This window comes from Bemisia tabaci, chromosome 3 (genome assembly GCF_918797505.1).
Source record: "Bemisia tabaci chromosome 3, PGI_BMITA_v3".
Lineage (NCBI taxonomy): Eukaryota > Metazoa > Arthropoda > Insecta > Hemiptera > Aleyrodidae > Bemisia > Bemisia tabaci.
The window spans coordinates 46,529-66,500 of NC_092795.1; the positions used below are offsets into that span (position 1 = coordinate 46,529).

Genomic DNA, 19,972 nt, shown 5'->3' on the forward strand with positions numbered 1-19,972 from the left:
GCATCGTTTGACGGTTACTTTAAATACTACGAGCAACTCCTGAACATTGCAGATAAGTTTTTGTGAATTTTTTACAAACCACCGTGCTCTATTCCTTCTCCTAAAATCTCATGCATTGAGAAAAAGAGTGTGGTCATGGCTATGTATGTACAGTGTTTTATGTAGGCCCAAATATTCAGATCATGAAACCGTTCGCTCGGTTCGTGCAACCGAACTTTTCCTATAGTTCGCTTTGGTTTAAAAACTCGGCTGCATACATTGAGGACGTGGCTCCAGACTCTTAAAATCGAGAGTAGGCTTATGTGAACTGAATTCAATAAGGTATCCTGTGATGGTGGCCATGACTATTTTGAAATACCCCTGACTCTCCAAATACGGCTCATCATAAGGCTTATACAAATACTAGGGGGCCCTGCCCCCTGACCGCTACGCGGCCCAACCCCCCGGAGGGCGCCTCGCGCCCTCAGGAGCGCTTCGCGAGCCCTATACGCATATGTATAGGCAAAAATCTTCTTCCATTTTAATACACCATTTTGTATTCGAGCTGCATCGATTTCAAAATTTTTGACGTAACAATCAGATTTGTAAATGATGAGGAATAGCTGGATGTACATAATTTCACAGTCCACTTACTGGAGAAATGCCCATTTATTATGTTATTTTTAAATACATAATTTTTTTAAAAAAAAAAATCGGATTCCGACCGTTAAGAGTTAAAATAATAATATTTGGTCCGTCCCGACGCGACGTAGCACCTGCCTTCTCACTTTGTATCTGCTGTTTATCTGCTGTATATATTAATAGAAATTCAGCAATCAAGTAAATTGACCAATGTTACAAATCGAAGCCGGAAGAATGCAGGAAAAATTTAGTTAAACCTTATACCTTGGACCCTGAACCTTGAACCCTGAGCGATGCACCGTTCCTCAACTCTTCGAATGAGGAGCCCTTCACGAGCTTTTCCATTGTTTTATTGTTTATTCGAGTCACTCAGGTAGAATCCCACACCTTGACGTTTCTAGCGGAAACGACATATCTCTCACGCTATTAACATTGGACTTAAGTGGCAAGAGCTTTAAAATCTCTACAACATTAAAAGTTCGGGGTTTCATAATTTTTTGCACATCTGCATCTACTACAGATGACATATCGGCGGTGAAACTACCAAACCACGTATCTCGGTTTGCGACGTCGCAGACTTCCTGTCATACTTTATTTTTTAAATGAAAAACTACTTAACATCCAGTCTTGAAAATTTCTGTGATTTTTCTTCTTTGTGCGGAGAAAATTCCGTGAAAATTTCAAGGAATGATATTGATTTGGTCTACTTCAAAAAAATAAAACGTGAGCGTAGATTTTTAAACACCGCAAACGAGATACGTGGTTTGGTAGTTTCACCGTCGATATATGTGAAGATCATCTTTATCGGTCCGGCAGTTCGTCAGAAATAGTGCTTCCACGATTTTGCTTGTAGCTGTATAATATATATAATATATATACATAAAATTCAAAAAGATCAAGCAAGTATGCTAACACTTAAGCGGCGATTATGCATATTCGCAAAAATGAAGGCGAATCGCTCTCCGTCAACATCCAGCTCTTCGGCTCTCCATTTTTTTGCAGATCATTTGCATTATTTGAATAACACGTAGTTTCTACATTTCAAACCAAGAATTCGATTAAGAATTCACTTTCTCTTCGTTGGGTCTATCTTCGATTATTTTCAGGCTATTATTTGATAATGTACCGTGATAAGATCACTACATTGATCTGATGAGATGAAACTATCACATCCATACTTCTTATGAAACAATAGTTCAAACACGCCCGACAGTTTTGCCGCAGTACGACATCAGCTTTTCGTTGAATCGAGCGAATGAGTGGTTTCAGGTACTTAGTGAGCAAAATACGGCAGAAACTGACAACTGAATATGCCAACAATTTACAATATTTAAATGGTTACATACTGATTGTTGCGTTTAACAGGAGAGGTAGGAAGGAGTGGAGTAGAAAAATTTAGATATCTTTGGACAAAAACTGAATCAATTTACAAAAGACTGATTCGTGACTATGCAAAATGATTGGTAATTCTTTGCCATAAGACAAATTTATTCGTTCATGATTTTATTTTAATTTATTTTTTGGTTTAAAAATAGATCGGAAGAAATGATCAGCGGCTTGCGAACAGCCAATGTATGGCTCGCGCGGCTGAGAATTCAACTTTCTGCTCATATCATATATTGTTCTCTTATGTCTATCAAATCCATAAGAACCATTCATACAACACAGACAGTTACCCCAGAATCAGAGCTGATTACTCCTCATTTAAGTTGGTACAAAGGTCGAAATCAAAAACAGATAGAACACATATTCAAGAAACATGAAATCATTCCAGATCTACTCGACGAGGCTCCACAGTATGAGTTTAAAGTGAGTACATTGATTGAATCCTATTTTTATTCTTAATTTTTAAAATTCGTTTTTTCACCTTTTGAGGAAAAACCTCTACATTGAGTGTAACATTTTTAAAGGAACTGCCTTTTGCAGGGGGAAACCCAGTAGATTGGAACGCTGCAAAGTTACTGCGACTTCTACATTCTTAAGAAGCTTTTTAAATTGAACTTTTTACCCCGGGAGAAAACGTCTTATGACACGAAAATATTTCATGAGAGGATCTATTTTGCATCGTCCTCTTATATTTTTCCACCTCCTTTTTCTGAGGAAACAGAAAGTTTTGCTGTCATGAAAAAATATTGCTGCGTAAGTGTTAGGCTTTCTGCTAAGTATTATTCAATAGTTTAACGAACATGTGAGAACTTTTCTTGATTATGTTTTTGTCACTTTTCTCAGTTTCGATGGGTTGGACAGATTTGGCCCGATTTCGGCACAAAACATCATCCAGAGGAACTGAAATTTACTCCATTTGCTTTCAAATTTCCGGCCATACCAAACGTACTATATTCATTTTTCATGTTTGGTAAGTGTGCGTGGTCAAGTGGGAAACATATCCCATTAACATTGAGCTATGGCACATTTAAGCGGAATACAATGATCAATCGACGAATTGACAAAACGCATATTGGAAGACGTGTTTTTAAAAAAAAAAACTCATAACTTCATGTTTTAGTATGTGTATCAGGTATTTATATGCAAAATAAGATCGGGAAATACTTTGAGGAGAATTGGAAAATAGCATCCAATTGAAAATCACAAATTGTTGCGTGGATTCCACTAAGCGATATTGCGTGATACGATTAATTCAAGAGTTTGGAATTTCAAGTAATCCATCGATTGCAGTATACTTCTTGGAAAAGCTGTAATGCCATCATAGGCCTCAGACTTTAATTTTGAAGGACTCTGATAACTAAATTTGAAATCATCTTTTAACTTGATGCCAATGTTTCAAAATGTCAGCATTAATGCTTATTTCCAGACTTAGATTCGCCGTCGAGGAAAAATGCAACGAAGAGATCATACATTCATTGGGGCTTGGCTAATATGCTTAAGTATAATATTTTACTATGTGAAACTTTAGCAAAATATGTTGGACCGTTCCCGGAAAAAGGAACAGGTTCGTGCCTTCAGTTCTTCTTCAATTTTTCCTTGCTTTTCTTCTGGGACTGCTATCTCCAGAAATTTACATTGTATGGATGAATCGTGAAAGGTGCCTTTGAAGTCCCTCCCACCGCCTCTAAAATTTTACGTGGTGAACATTTTGAGACGAAACTTTGGGGATGTTCATAGATCGATATTAGCTACTTTTGCCGCCAACCCCCCCCCCCCCCCCCTCCAAATGGGCTACATGGGCTACGGACACTACCTTTTTTTCAAATGGCAAATCCCCCCTCCTCCTCTTGTGACACATCAATCGAAAAAGCAAAAAAAAAATACTTTTTTTGCGCAAACCGCGAGTGAAAATCATGGTTTTTGACAAGATAGCGGCCGGTCATAATGGCTATCTAGAGCGGTAAGAGAATATTCAGGCTGCTTATCAGCCATTTTGAATGAAACTTAGTATCCACGGGTATTTCGGTACGAGAAAAACGAACTTTTTGAAAATTTTCACTTACGAAAAACTCAAAAACAATCAATGAGAAGTGATGGCGGTTCCCACACGGAAAAAAAGGTTGTCTCGCGCAGCCATGAAGATGGTCGATTCGACTATATTCGAATGCAGAGAATCGCGCAAACCAACTTCTTGGGCAGATCGACAACCAGCAGGTAGTGACGTTGGTTTCTTGCCGCGCGGCTGGGTCAGCCCAGCAAAGATGGTTAGATCAACCCGAGCGCTTGGCCGCAGCGCCCACCATTTATGTCAAAGTGGCCCATTTTGAGGGCTACGCCGCCCGACAAGTTTTACCAAAATGGACAGCGGTCATTACTGCCATTTTTTGGGGCTTTTAACGGAAAATAGGGGGCGAGGAGCCCCCTAAAATAAATATCCTAGAACTAAAATAATTAAATTATAAAAATGAAAAACATAAAATTTGTTAATTAACTCAACTTATTATACAACGATAGAATTTTTTCGAACTATACCTTGGGATTGAACCTGGACCTAGCTTATCCTATAACCTAACACCCTAACGATTGAGCTTTGGGGACAGATGATGAAGTAGCACAAAATATCTATATTTAACCGTCAACGTCGATCTGCTTAAGTTTGATAACTGGGCATTTGAATCTAGATTTGTATCTGGGATCATTTGTTTCATTTCTTTGAACCGCACAACTTTTTTTCTTCGTTATACTTTTCATTTGCACTACATACGCTGCAGAAAAATACGATTGGATTTACGAGTGTTTGGGTATTATTAATCATACTGTCTACTTGATTTTTTTCCAGTGAAGCTGTAATTTACCAATATACTAGGATCGTAAATTAAACGATATGGCTAACACAGCTAGTGTGGCGTTTCAAACTGCCCAGTATGATTGATAATTTAAAGCCTCCCGAATTCCAGATGCTCCGACAAACTTAATGGATTCTAACATCCACTCGTCATGTATTTTTAAATATTGACTCAAATTAGCAGAAGCAAATTTGATAAAAGCAGTAGACTTACATTTTGATTAGAAATTCCGTTACACACAATTATTGGCAGTTATAGAAAATGTAGCGAGGAATGGCAGATAATTACTTCACCGATTTCAAGTAAATGATACCAAAACGAAACTTCTTTTCACCGTTGAAGTATCATTTACAGACTAAGTCAGTTTCACAAAAAGTTTAATTTCATAATAAGTAGATAGTTAAAAATATACCTGCTAAAAAAATAAACTACACGGAGTACCAATTGCTACAGTTCACGGTGGAACAGAAACCGTCGGATTTTATTAAAGCTTATATTAAACCAAAATCCGACGAAAATTTTACGCTTCGTCGGAGTATTTTGATTTTCTAAAATTTTAACACAAATAGATATACGAACGAAGTATTCAATAATCACTCCTGGTTGAACATTCTCAAGTGACTTCCGCATCTTCCCGCTTTCGCAATGACTTTACACAGAACCGATATTCACTAAATAACAGAACAATTTTGCGAAGAGCCCTTCTAGTTTTCAGAGTTAGCCAGATTCCTTGCAGCAACTCGTGTAACCTCCAAAAAGTGGTCGATACAGGTAACTGGGAAATCTCGGAAAATATACGTGGCAAGTTAAAACAGATAGATTTAAGGAGGAGACTAGGCTTTAGAAACGATTTGAACACGAATTTGTGCAAATTACGCGTGACTTCACATGGACTAACCCTTAGATGACTAACCGTTTTTACCTACACGAATATCTAACCCGGGCCTCGCAGGCCCGTATTAAGAGTGTATGGTTATTATTGATGGCTGCGATGCCTTTTTCTATGTTTTTTGAAGAATTGTATGATTATCATACTTCATCTTCTATTACCAAGGTCCCAAATTCATTTTTCACCCATAAAGTGCCCTCTCGCCCTCTAAATCTCCCCCCTCTCTCCCCAGTCCCCTCAGATCTAGGAGCCCCTCATTATAAACACACTTTTATATATTTTTTGGGATATTGAGGAAGTTACATTAAAGAAAAATTATTACCCCTACTACTTTACTTGAATTTGAGAGGGAGGGGGCAACCTTGCCCACCCCTCCCCCTCCCCCTCCTTCCAATAGACAAAAAATTAGTACTTTTCGGTGTGTTTCTTTCAAAGTTTTGCACTTAGAAGGCTTATTTTTTAATTTCGTGAAAAGAAAAGATAAGTCTGAAATGTATTATTGTACTATTACTACTAATAAGTCGCTCACACGGCGCTTCTGTGCGCTCTGTGACACCCAACCGCCACTGACAGCGATCTTGCCAGATCACCTTTGCTGTAACAGTTGTAGCTGAGGAGTGGTTATAGAGGTAATATACTGTCTAAGAACTGTAAAAGCAACATGTGTTATTTTCTTGCAACTAAAAGGTAGCGCCTTTACATATTCATCGTATTACAAGAAGCACCTGAAATTAAAATAATAATAAATAAATAATGAGTCTGATTTTCTTGACCTTCAGTAATTTATTTTATGTTTTGTTTTTCCTAAAATCTTTCCTACTCATGTATATTGTCCGTCGTCCTATACTGGAATCATTATTCATTATCTACTTTTACTTTTTGACGATGTAAGAGTTTTTACGAGTTACATTTAGGTGTTTCTTGTGATACGGTGAATATGTTAAGGCGTTACCTATTAGTTGTAAGAAAGTAACGCATGGTGCTTCTACAGTTCTTAGACAGTATGTTACCTCCATGACGACTTCTTAGCTACAGCTATTACAGCAAAACCTCAAGAAAACCATTAGAAACTTCACAAGAAATTTTGTCCCGCGTTTATCTCATAATTCACTGAAGGTAAATTTGCTCTAACTTGTCGAAAAGTTTGAAATAATGTAGAAGTATTCCATAAATAACAGCAATATATAACGCCTATGAACGCCAACGTAGAGGACGCCCTGTCAAATCATGGATTGAGGGAATAAGGCTTGAAATGAGGAGATGCGCTCTGCCGGAGGTGCTCTGGCAAGATCGCTGGCAGTGCGATTGGATGTCGCAGACCGCACAGAAGCGCCATGAGAGCGACTTAATAGTAGTAATAGTACAATAATACGTTTCAGACTTATCTTTTCTTTTCACGAAATTAAAAAATAAGCCTTCTAAGTGCAAAACTTTGAAAGAAACACATCGGAAAGTACTACTTGGTTTGGCTACCAGAAGGAAGGGGAGGGGGGAGGGGTGAGCAAGGTTGCCCCCTCCCTCTCAAATTCAAGTATACTTATAGGGGTAATAATGCTCCTTCAATTTAACTTCCTCAAATCCTGAAAAAAGATATGGGTGAAACAAAAAATTTGAGACCCTGGTTGTAGAGGTCAAAATATGAAAATCATAAAATTCATCTAAAAATAGAGAAAAAAAAGCATTGTAGCCATTAAATTACCATATATTTTCAATACGGGCCTCGCAGGCCCGGGTTAGTCATTCTAGGGGTCGACATGAAAAAAAAAAACAATTGCTGTGCCTAAAAAAAAATTTTGAGAATTTTTTTTCTGGAATTATGTTCTTAAGGGTTTTTGTAGAGCTATTTGTGAAGGACAGACTTCTCGGATAATTACAGCTGCCGAGGCGCGAAAAATAAGAAGCCGCCGGGCCTCATAGACCCGGTTAGTCATCTAAGGGTTTAATATACATAAATAAAACCAAGCGCACAGTCTCCGGACCGCAATAACGTGATAAATTCGCAACTGACAAAGGAAAAATGGCGGACCGCAGCTCAGTCAGGCGGGAACTCTCACCGCGCTGACTGTACCTGATGGTTAGGTCGTCTTTGAGACGGCCGGTTCAGCTCTGTCAATATGGTTAATCCGTCCATCTCAGCCGCAGCGACATCCGCCATAAGATTTTTGCTGGCTTGACCTACCTGTGAGGGTATGCTAACATAAATTGCTGGATGCACCACTAAACAATGCAACAGTTGGAGTTAATTTAGGCGTTTAGGTGAATTGGATTCGTGCTTGGTCACAACGGTCAACAAGACTGGTAAATCCAACTATTTTTGTTGGCTCTCACAGCTATTTACTCTTCAACTATACCGTATTAGCTGTTAGAGACAACATATTTTTACTTTCTCGCTCCCCTAGGGTAGAGGAAGTATTGCCATCCTCCAAGAAAAAAAAAAAGAAAAAAAATTGAAGCTCCATCATTTCTAGACGTTTTAAGGTCCCACGAGTCAAAATAATCATACTTGAAAAAATGTATGTTCGTCCGTCAAGCGTCTCCCAAATCCGTCTACAGCGATATCTCAGAATCTATTAGTTCAAATTCATTCAAAATTTGCAGAGAAGACCATATCTATGGTCTCCTTATGCACGTCAAACGATTTTGGGGTACGTTAAAATTTGGGGGGGGGGGGGGCTAGGGGCCATGGTCGATTCTTGGCAAAATCACAAGGAAATCTCAATTTCAAGGACTGTAAATTTGGAAAAGTGCCTTTAATTCTTTAAATGTGGGCATCAAGCACATCAACTGGATCATTCATTTAAGTTCCTGGAAGATCTTTGGACTAAACTCAAAATTCAAGGGATACGAGGCACAAAAGTAGGGCACTTTGCTCCGCAACATCACATAAACAGCTCATTTTGAAGGACTGTAAATCTTAAAAAAAATGCCTTTAATTCTTGGAAAATTGGCACAAAAGCACCACCTGGGTCATTAATTTAAGTTCCTAAGAGAACTTTGAGCTAAACTAAAAATTAATAGGTTACGTGTCATACAGCGAGGGCACTTTGATCACACGAAGAGCTCAGTTTGACGGACTGTAGATTTTGAAAAAATGCCTTTTTCAAAAAAATTTTGATGATTTTGAAAATTCTTTGAAATTTGGCACAAAAGCACCACTTGGGTCGTTAATTTAAGTTCCTAAAAGATCTTTGGACTAATTTTATAACTGAAGAGGGGCCAATAGCAAATCGCCTTCTCTTCGTTTCACTGATTTTGAGGATGTATCTCTCAGAGCTAAGAACGCTACTTGAGGGCTAGAATAACTGCTGAATAACATCATTTACAAAGGTGTTTAACATTCTTTTGCAAAGTCAGGGATGAGGAAGGGGAGGGGGAGGCTCCTACCCATTGGCATCGGTCACTGCCTCTCTCAAAGAAAAATGCATCAGCCAAAAATCAGCGATAGGATATTCATATTACTCATACAGACAGATGTTACAAATTCTATTGGAAGGTTGGAAGGGGGGGGGGGGGGTGCTTCACACAAAAATATGTCCGCCCCAGATTCACTCGACGAAAAAGCTGGGGAAGTCTCATCCGACAGAACGAAGGAGTAGAATGTTCATAGAGCGTTAGCCAATCACCTTTCAGCACGGTTACAGATTGTGTGCGGTGTTTACAGACGTCCTTTTCAGCGCTTTAAACCTTCTCTGAGAAGTGAGGAGAGATGAACCAATCAGCAAGTAGCTTACATAGAGTGACTTATACCCACAGACATCACTCTCACGGGAAAAATTGGGGCATACAAGTTTAAAAAGCTCCAGGAAAACCTTCGAGAGTGGACATTGAAAGATTCGGATTTATGGTATCATCTGGACATCAACAGCTTGCAAAAAAATCACGGAAATTCGTCCGGCAGTTCCTGAGAATTAGAGATCACAAGGTTTCGATCCTTACAGTTTTATTTATGTAGATGTAACATTTCAGAGGGGGTTCGAATGGACTTCTGGGGCACCCTGTATATTTATAAAGTTTCATGCACACTGGTAGCATACTTATTCAAGACCGGACCCATTATTTTGATTTGATATATGATGACCGATTCCATCTACCAAAAGTATGCAAACGTGTTACATGGAATCGAAATCTACATTACATCTCTTTTTTTGGCAAAATGTCATGTAAATCTGCTGTATCCATTTTAATTTCAGGTCAACGCTCAAACAGTAACGTTTTTGTTTACGCGTGCTGAAGTTCAAAGACTTTATCTTTATCGCCTCATTGAGACAAATGATGTTACGGATATTTTCAGTTATAACAACAAACTTAGAAAAAGCACATGGAATCCTAGTACCCACTTACCTCAATTTAAAACGAGGAAATTGTGATAATATAAACCAATGATTAATTATTTTGGAGCGAAATGATAGTGATTTTTTTCAAAACGTGACGACCGAGAGTAATACGATTTTTACTACATTGCGTGTAAAACAAATATGTACAATGAATTTCTTTGTTGAAGAAAGTTTCAAGTGCGGATAGGAAATTGTACGATGCTATTATTTTATTATAATCAGCAATCAAACTACTTTTCTTCCGTAGGTCCGCATAGATATGTTTTCCTAATTTACAAGCAACCATTTTCACCACACGCGAACTTCACAGTACACTATACAGAGCCAAGAATGCCGCAGCCGTAAGTGATTGCTACACTTTTATTTTATAAACTACCCAAAACTTCGTAAACCTATACAAGTTTATTCAACCTCAAAATGCATCAGTTACCTGTACGTGAAAAAAATAATTGAAAAATAAGATGTTTGACACCGAAGTGTTAAAGAGCGCGCCCAGTTCATCCTTCGTAATTGCAAAGACTAGATCCATTTTTTTTTTTTTTTTTTTTTTTTTATGAATCATCTGTTTCTAACTATTTGATCGATAGGCCGGTTGCAAACTTTTGATAGAGCAAAAATAAGAGTTGTTCCTTGTAGATAATGTCTCAAAAATCACAATGAGTGCCTCGGTAAACACTGAAATGCATACTCTTAACTTGACAATCTGCGTAAAAAATTTGCGTGTTTTTAAGTTTCCCGCTTCAAAAAGGATACTAAGGCACAGGTGAAAATTTTGTTAAAGGAGTCGTTCCATTCAATCCCTGCTCAATATGGCCGACGCTTCCGCGCACAAGTTGAGAGCACGAGGTCAATCAAGGCAGATAGGTATCTATCAACGAGTGAAAAGTGTGAATGTGAGCACGCCGATTGTTATTAGGTGGTTAGAAGGTAGAATAATCGTCCCATCACATGTGTTTTGGCCGATTGACGTCGGCTATGTTCAATAATGCGTAGTATCTTTGTGAGCAAGGATTTAATGGAATGACTCCTCTAACGAAATGTTCACCTGTGCCGTGGTATCGTTTTTCAAGCGGGAAGCTCGGAAAAATGCAAATTTTTTATGCGAATGGGCCTGTTGCAAGGTGCGGGGATTTGCAAATTGATGCCTGATTCTTATGGCAAAAATCACGAAAAGAACGATGGCGCTACTAAAAAACCTTGAAATGACCTCTCAAGCTCAAAAAAAGCTGTTTTTGGAACCGACCCATTCAAAACGGTCGTTTTTCAACCGCCATACTTGTGATTGGTGGAGCCTATATATTCTGTGCTTGTGACGTGAAATGGTTCGACAGCCATGGTTTCTTCATCACTTACAATGTATTTTCCCGTAAGGAAATGACAACCGCTTTTCAAATGCAAATATCGAGTCAATCGATAATTTTTTGATCAAAATGGAAATCAGAAATGGATTCCTCGTAAGTTTAAATGGTTAAAACCTTCATTAGATAAATAAGAACCGACGGGATAAACCCTATTTTTACGGAGGACTGTGGTCAATGGGCGATTGTTTACATCTGCTTAGTGATAACAGACATGGGCATTAGCTCAATATTAAGCCATTTTCATGAGTTTTTACTTTTTTGTCACTATTTGAAGGTAAGTTTATTTTGTAAATCAATTGTTTAGTGCCTTAGGATCATGTTAAAAGCTGTAACGGTACACATTGTTACTCATTAATTCAGAACACACTCCGGCAGTCCAACGCTCAAACCATGGATGTTCTCTCAATGCGTGTAAATCATTCTTAACTCTTCAACAAACATCTCAATATCATTCAGAACGTTCCCACGTTTTATAAACTTATGTTATTCAAAAATCCTGTGTGTTTTAAATGTAACGCTATACAGACAAATTTATCGATAAAGTCAGCTGGTAACCGAAGAAGGATCCTACGTCTACTTCCCTTGCCTCCAGCTAAAACATACCGGTCTCCTCATCTCATCAGTATTGTCAAAGGTAAGTTTTTTTCATCATCAATGATTGATACTATCATTTTGGGGTCTTAAGTGAAGCATTAAAGGGTGAAATAGTGAGAAATAACAACTGACTCGCTACATCCAGGTTTGAGCGTTGGACTGCCGGAGTGTGTTCTGAATTAATAAGTAACAAAGTATACCTTTACAGCTTTTAACATGATCCTAAGGCACTAAACAATTGATTTACAAAATAAACTTACCTTTAAATAGTGACAAAAAAGTAAAAACTCATGAAAATGGCTTAATATTGAGCTAATGCCCATGTCTGTTATCACTGAGCAGATGTAAACAATCGCCCATTGACTACAGTCCTCCTTAAAAATAGGGTTTATCCCGTCGGTTCTTATTTATCTAATGAAGGTTTTAATCATTTAAACGTACGAGGAATCCATTTCTGATTTCCATTTTGATCAAAAAATTATCGATTGACTCGATATTTGCATTTGAAAAGCGGTTGTCATTTCCTTAAGGGAAAATACATTGTAAGTAATGAAGAAACCAGGTCTGTCGCACTATTTCACGTCACAAGTATGGCGGACCCGAAACGACCGTTTTGAAAATCCAAATTCTGAGGCGATTTTAAGTTGATTTTTAGGGGGTTGACGGTGATAAAAAAAACTCCGGGAAAATTCCTGTGACATCAGGAACCTTAGTTCTTTCGATTAAAGCAATAAAACAATTGTTGCAACAGGCCCACTGTTAAGTAAGGCATACTTTCCGACTTTGCCTATGCTCTCATCGTGACTTTTGAGAAATTTTCTATGAGTAACAATTCTTATTTTTGCTCCAGCAAAAGTTTGCATTAGGCCTCATTTTATTGTTCTTTATTCTATTTCTAGATATATTATTAATTTCATCTGTCAACTGTTCAACTAAATTGAGAAAAATGCTCCCTTAGAGCTTTTAATATGCTTAAAAAGCTATTATTTACTTTTTAGCATGGATATCATGAGAATATTTCTCCTAACAGTAGGTACTAGTTTTAGTGTGTTTTCCGAATGAAAGATACACTATTGCGTTCTCCCTCATGGTGGGACCTAGACCTGGGACCATGTTAAGAGCACCGATCTCGGGTCGTAAATCACGAATATACATGTCACTAGGGGCCTGAGGCCGCTACGCGGCCGCTAAACACTGAATGGGAACTGCACGTAAGAAATCATAAAACAACCACGTCCAAGTTAATTATTATAAATGAATAGGAACTTGACTTGACAATAAATTTTGAAAGGAGATATAACATGCTCTGAAATTTTGGAAATTGAAATTGGAATTTTGAATTTATCATCATTTAATAACAATTTAAATTTAAAATCTGGAAAAATTAAATTATTCCGGAAAATAATTTCGGACTTTTAAATGTGAAGTGCCAGTATTGTGATGCCTTGCATTTCAAAAAGGAGGATGTGAACGGCTATTTTAACAGATGTTGTCATAATGGTCTTCTCAGACTTGCCGAGCCTGGAATCAATGATCAACTTCGCGACCTCTTCTCCAACCCATTTTCATGACCAACATTTTGAGGTACAAAAGTTGTATGGCTTTTGCATTTCTGTCTGCTTCCGAAGCTCATATAATTTTGAACCAAATCCTCTGCTATCGAAAAATCATGGAAAATTTCAGTTTTATGTTGACCAGCTTCTCGATAGAAAAATAAAATTTCTAGGGAAGTCTGCAACGTCGCAAAAGGAGAAACGTCGTCACTCATTTTGCCCAAAAATATGTATGTATAGAATTGAAGGCATTATAACTGGCCTCGCTTAAGTTATATTCGTATGGAACGATAAACAATGGGACGCGTTTGCTACGGCGCCTTGATACAACTATACAACCTCGACATATGTCGGTATTGCGTTCATAAAATTGAAGGCGTTTTGACTGCCTGCTCATACTACCTGTAATTGATTCCATCAACAAACGTGTTGGTCGGCGGTGGCGGGGACTTGATGCATTTAATTAAACTTGATGGATGTCCGTATCGCACCGACTGAAGTACGAAACCACGTATCTCCATTAAGGAACAATCCAAATTTACGAATTTAAATTTTGAACCAAATCTTCTGCTATCGAATACGAAAAATCATGGAAAATTTAAGTTATATGTTGACCAGCTTCTCGACGGAAAAATAAAATTTCTTAGGAAGTGTGCAACGTCGCAAAAGGAGAAACGTCGTCTCTCATTTTGCCCAAAAATATGTATGTATAAAATTGAAGGCATTATGACTGGCCTCGCTCAACTTATATTCGTATGGAACGATAAAGAATGGGACGCGTTTTCTACGGCGCCTTGACATAACTATACAACCTCGACATATGTCCGTATTGCGTTCAAAATATTGAAGTCGTTTTGACTGCCTGCTCATACTACCTGAAGTTGATTCGATCGACAAACGCGTTGGTCGGCGCTGACGGGGATTTGATGCATTTTTTTAACCTTGATGGATGTCCGTATCGCACCGACTAAAGTGCAAAACCACGTATCTCCATTGCGGTGTTTCAAAATTTCCGTTCTGAATTCATCTCTTCCATGAGAAACAATCCAAATTTACGAATTTAAATTTCGAACCAAATCTTCTGCTATCGAATACGAAAAATCGTGGAGAATTTAAGTTTTATGTTGACCAGCTACTCAAAAGAAAAAACGAGAAAGTAAAAATTCGAAGGAAGTCTGCAACGTCGCAAAAGGAGAGACGTCGTCTCTCATTTTGCCCAAAAATATGTATCTATGAAATCGAAGACATTCTGACTGGCCTCGCTCAACTTATATTCGTATGGAACGACAAACAATGGGACGCGTATGCTACGGCGCCTTGATACAACTATATAACCTCGACATATGTCGGTATTGCGTTCATTAAATTGAAGGCATTTTGACGCCCTGCTCACACTACGTGTAGTTGATTCGATCGACAAACGCGTCGGTCCGCGGTGACGGGGACTTTATGCATTTTTTGAAACTTAATGGATGTCCGTATCGCACCGACTGAAGTGCGAAAACACGTATCTCCATTGCGGTGTTTCAAAATTTCCGTTCTTAATTCATCTCTTCCATGAGAAACAATCCAAATTTACGACTTTAAATTTTGAACCAAATCTTCTGCTATCGAATACGAAAAATCATGGTAAATTTAAGTTATATGTTGACCAGCTTCTCGACAGAAAAATAAAATTTCTTAGGAAGTCTGCAACGTCGCAAAAGGAGAGACGCCGTCTCTCATTTGGCCCAAAAATATGTATGTATAAAAACGAAGGCATTATGACTGGCCTCGCTTAAGTTATATTCGTATGGAACGATAAACAATGGGACGCGTTTGCTACGGCGTCTTGATATAACTATACAACCTCGACATATGTCGGTATTGCGTTCATAAAATTGAAGGCGTTTTGACTGCCTCCTCATACTACCTGTAGTTGATTCGATCGACAAACGCGTTGGTCGGCGGTGGCGGGGACTGGATGCATTTTTTTAAACTTGATGGATGTCCGTATCGCACCGACTGAAGTGCGAAACCACGTATATCTATTGCGGTTTTGCAAAATTTCCGTTCTTAATTCATCTCTTCAATATTAAGCTTCTATATATCTCAATATATTAAATTTATAAGAATCTCTTTCATTAACATCGTAAATGCTCCGCCGAAACGAATACGGTAAATCACGCACCAGTCCTATTTCGCCACGCCGTTCGGGGGTTCAAGGAGGAGTTGCAAAAAACATGCCCACGCCTCGCAGGACGCCCACGCTTTGATCGCACGGATTCTTCTTGACTGAAGACAAACAAATTGCGAGACAACGACGGTCGACGGTGCACTACGCTTCCGCAGTAAATCCATCATCCACAGGCATTTCCAGGGAAACGAACGAACCGGGCAGTCGAGTCATCGGACCGAAGAAAAATAGGACGGGAAAAAGGAAAAACCGCGCATCTCCCGACGGGACCAACAGGACAACCGTTAATCCCGTGGGGGCGAGGGGGGCCGGGCACGCCGGCCGATCCCTATATTTTTCCCGCCGTCGGGGGACCGGGACGGTCGAGCCTGTACCACCCGCGCGCGGATCGGCCCGGCGGTTCGCGCTGACTTTTGACGTGAAGAAAAGGCTTACGGAATTATATACGGTGATGATTCATTTTCTGTCATATATATATATATATATATTAGCCAGCGTGAGGATTTTTCAGTTTTCAGAGCGTTGAGCGGCAGTTAATTTTTAAGTTTCTTGAAACGAAACTTCTGGGGTTCATAATCCCCTAAGAGTACTTTTACACTGTGAAAAAATTCGAAGAAGTTCCGAAAAAATCGGAATACGTTAATTACTTTTCGCACAGCGAGGGGTCAAAGTGGGGGGATGTTTAATTTTGTCCACGCGATAACTCGAGTAAAAATGAATATTTTGAGCTGAAATTTTAATGGTAGTTAGATATCTACTAAGACTGGTTTCCTATTGAATTGCGGCCAACGCGTTCCATAATATTGGCAATTTACCGTTTTTACGGGTGAGGGGGGCGGGGTAGGAGTTGCGCAGCCAAGGGGAACTGTTTCTCGAAACATATCTGTGGCAAGAGGGGTAGGTCAAATGATTTCATTCCACAATGTGCCACTACCCCTCGGAAAATACACTCATGCCGCGGTAGATGCAGAGACTACAAAAAGAACCGTCCCCTACTTGCCGGCAACCCCACGGAAAAACCCTGCCGCAAGCGGCAGGGTTTTTTAAAATGAATTTCACAGGTGAGACTGAATTTATACCTAATGTTCCTGAGGTATCTGTTACAGTCGAAGAGAAAAGAGAAATGGAAGCTACACACCCGCCACTTCAATTGATTATTCCATTCATTCGGTATCTGAATCCATTAATTTGTATTTCTGCTTGGAAAAGCGTATCAGAATAAATTTTGTTTTCACTTGCAGGGACAGAGATGACCCACAGCGTGCAAACTGGGATTTACGCAAAATCGTGAAAAAGTATAAGTTGGAGGGACCTGTGGCCGGTAATTTTCTTTACAGCGAATGGGCGCCACCATTAGAAGAATATCCATGATCGTTATAGATGTCCGATGACGAGACTCATAAAAAAGTGATTTCATGACATAAAAGTTACTTATACATATAATTGGCAACCGCATCACTTCTAGCGGACGATTTATTGCAAATTATACCTCGATCAAAAAACTCCTGACAGTGGCGTGCGGTCCGGATAAGCAAGGCAAGCACTGCTTGCCCAAAGATTTCAAAAGAAAGAAGAAAATTACACCTATTAAATGTTTTACATTTTAGCAAATATAATTTATAAAATGTGCTCAGTAAGTAAATTGCATTAAAAACAGAAAGAGAGGGAGACAGAAATACGTATAAAGCCACCGAAGTAGGAAAGCGGCAGAGCAGATGGAGGTGGCGCAGCGCGCTGCGCGGCCTGAACACGGGCCAACTCATGCGCTGGAGAATCGCTTGCGATCAGCTGAGCGGAGCGCCACTGCTCAGCGGCGGAATCAAGGCAGGCGGGGAGTGCGGTACGATCCGAGTCCGAGCCCTTCGCTGCGCGATCGCAGCTCGCTTCTCTTGGCCACCTCTTGGCCCGTCACCGCAGCGCGCTGCTTCTGCCTCCGATGCGCTATCTTGTTCCCTCTTTCCGTCGCGGCTGTAATTACTCCTCCGGAGCAAATGCCTTTATATTCTATAAAATTTCGCTCACTTGGATCAAATTGGTGATGAATTAGACAATTCTCAATCCTGTTTTAAATGCAGAAAGCCCTTTTTTTTGGGGGGGGGGGGAATTGAAGTAACTCAAAAAATTCTAAATGCTGTAGAATAAAGACTAAAATACCTCAAATAAGTGGCAAAATTAGGAGTTAAGAGTATGGAGCCGTCCTTCAATGATCAATAACATTCGAAACAAGTTGAGTAAATGAAATCATAAATACGAGAGAGAGAAATAAAACCACAGTTTTTCAAGACGTTCCATCAGATTTCATCCGAAAAATAGAGCAAATAGAGTAAAATTTTAAGAATTTTCTAGGGTGGCTGGGGGGAGGGGGAAGGAAAAGAGGCTACGTTAAACCCCCCCCCCCCCCCCCCCGGATGACGAATGCTAGAGCTTGCCCTGTCTCTGAACCCACCGCACGCCACTGTGAAACCTCAAACATTGAACCTTTATACACATGTAACCAGCTCAATGCGATTCAGTGGTGCAGTACACTCATGCAGTTTACTTTCCACCTCATTATAACCGCTTCAAAATAATTAATTTGTATTTTGGTCTCTAACAATGAGATATCAAAAACACGAGAAATAAAGCTGGTCATTATTCCTCCGACCCACTCTTCGATATATTATTATTCGAAATGCCCGTGACTGGAGTCACGGGTCTAGAGACCGCTAAAATATCTATAACCCCGAAAAAATGGTGGTAGGGGAGCAAGAAATACCATAAAAAAAAAAATAAAAAAAAATAAAATCGATAGAAAAATGAGTTGAGGGGAGAGGGTGATTATTAAAAATTAAAAAATTAGAACTAAAAAATTATTTAAAAAAAAATTATTAAAAAAATTAGAACTAAAAAATTATTTAAAAAAAATTATTAAAAAATTAGAACTAACCTAGCAATGATTGAAAAAAAAAAAAAAAAAAAAAAAAATGAAATAAAACATCAGCTGATAGCAAACAAAGGTTACCAAGGAAACCAAGGAATGGAACTTTCGTATAAATAGATTAGTGGAAAACAGCGTAAGTAGGTCACTTACGACAATTACCGTTTATAAACGGTAAGTGCGATTTAACAAAAAATCGATACAGTTCTTTATAATACCAAAATGGACAAAATTACAAAATTTGAATGGGCTAACGTAAATCTAACGATAGTTATTGTGAACGAAAGAATTGACGACATAGGTCGGGTAACTATTATAGGTGGGATGGGATTATTATATAGGTGGGATATTATAGGTGGGATGGGATGTTCCGAAATTGTTAAAAAAAATTATTATTTATTATGGGTTCAACGAGGTCTGTTAATATCGTTTTTCTTCTCTTTTTTAGGGGAGGGGTGGGGCTCTATTGAAATTAATAACTTAAAAGTCAATCAAAGTCGATACGATCTGGGAGTAGCCTTTCCGGAATAAAGCAACATAATCGGCTAGTACATTTTTAATGTTCAACAAGTACATTTCAATGTATAGTTGTTAAGTTAAGAGCCTGTGAAAATACCCGGGGTTGTTTGCCTTTCTTTGTTGATCTCCATTCAAACATATGCTCAAAGATTACATGAATGAAAAATTGAATAGAAAAGAAAGAAAGAAAGTAGTAGTAGTAGTAATATAATTTTACTAGCCGTTCTGGACGCGCTTTGCGCGTCCGTCACGGCCGCCAAGGGGCTGCGCCCCCTGGACCCCCGATCACCCCCGAGTGACATTCGGCTCGCTCCGCGAGCCATTTTTCTCAGTGATTGGACATTATTGATCATTAAGATGTATACATTTTGGAGACTCTGGAGGCAAAAATGATTTCGTGCTGGAGCGTGCCATCATTTGCACATGAATAGACGTGTGGAGATGAAGCGATGATGGGGATCGATCATTTCTTCAAAAACGCATTTGACTGGGACGTCATCCCATCGGGTGGCGGAAAAAGACAATCTAGGGATCCGCCTCCGCGATTTGACTTGCTGAAGGAGCGAAAGTTTATCTTTACCTTTTAAGAAGATTATCGGTGGCGTAGGGGGTCTAAAAACTGCTCAACGATAGTATAGTCTGAGTTCCGAATCGCAATGAGCCCACTCGTGTTTTTTCTTATACTTTCATCGCATATAAATTTCTCTGATGTTTTTGTTTTATTCTCTTCGATTGCATATTAGTAATCATATCCTCATTTCGTTTCCTTTCCATTT

The 19,972-nt window shown here is 39.0% G+C and overlaps 2 protein-coding genes across 5 annotated transcripts in view; one reads left to right on the plus strand and one right to left on the minus strand.

Annotated features, from left to right (window-relative positions):
• The window catches only part of LOC109040457 (G-protein coupled receptor rickets), a 249,241-nt gene that overhangs the window by 7,536 nt on the left and 221,733 nt on the right, over nucleotides 1–19,972 (minus strand). The gene's annotated exons all lie outside the window — the stretch shown is intronic.
• Nucleotides 1,785–17,266, plus strand: LOC109040459 (protein D3). Of its 3 annotated transcripts, none has more exons than XM_072297621.1 (6): nucleotides 1,786–1,890; nucleotides 2,157–2,430; nucleotides 2,851–2,977; nucleotides 3,434–3,571; nucleotides 10,324–10,417; nucleotides 17,002–17,266. In XM_072297621.1, the coding sequence occupies exons 1-6, from the start codon at nucleotides 1,877–1,879 to the stop codon at nucleotides 17,129–17,131; spliced, it is 777 nt and encodes a 258-aa protein (XP_072153722.1). In that variant the 5' UTR covers nucleotides 1,786–1,876; the 3' UTR covers nucleotides 17,132–17,266. The 3 variants fall into 3 exon arrangements, with proteins under 3 accessions (XP_072153724.1, XP_072153722.1, XP_072153723.1); XM_072297622.1 differs by having other exon boundaries at nucleotides 1,817–1,890; nucleotides 1,987–2,430; XM_072297623.1 differs by lacking the exon at nucleotides 3,434–3,571 and having other exon boundaries at nucleotides 1,785–1,890.

Excerpts from the sequence above, each read along its gene's own strand:
- LOC109040459 (XM_072297621.1), top strand. Across the intron at positions 2,978-3,433 it reads ATATTCATTTTTCATGTTTG|ACTTAGATTCGCCGTCGAGG; the intron begins GTAAGTGTGCGT and ends GCTTATTTCCAG. Across the intron at positions 10,418-17,001 it reads GAGCCAAGAATGCCGCAGCC|GGACAGAGATGACCCACAGC; the intron begins GTAAGTGATTGC and ends TTTCACTTGCAG.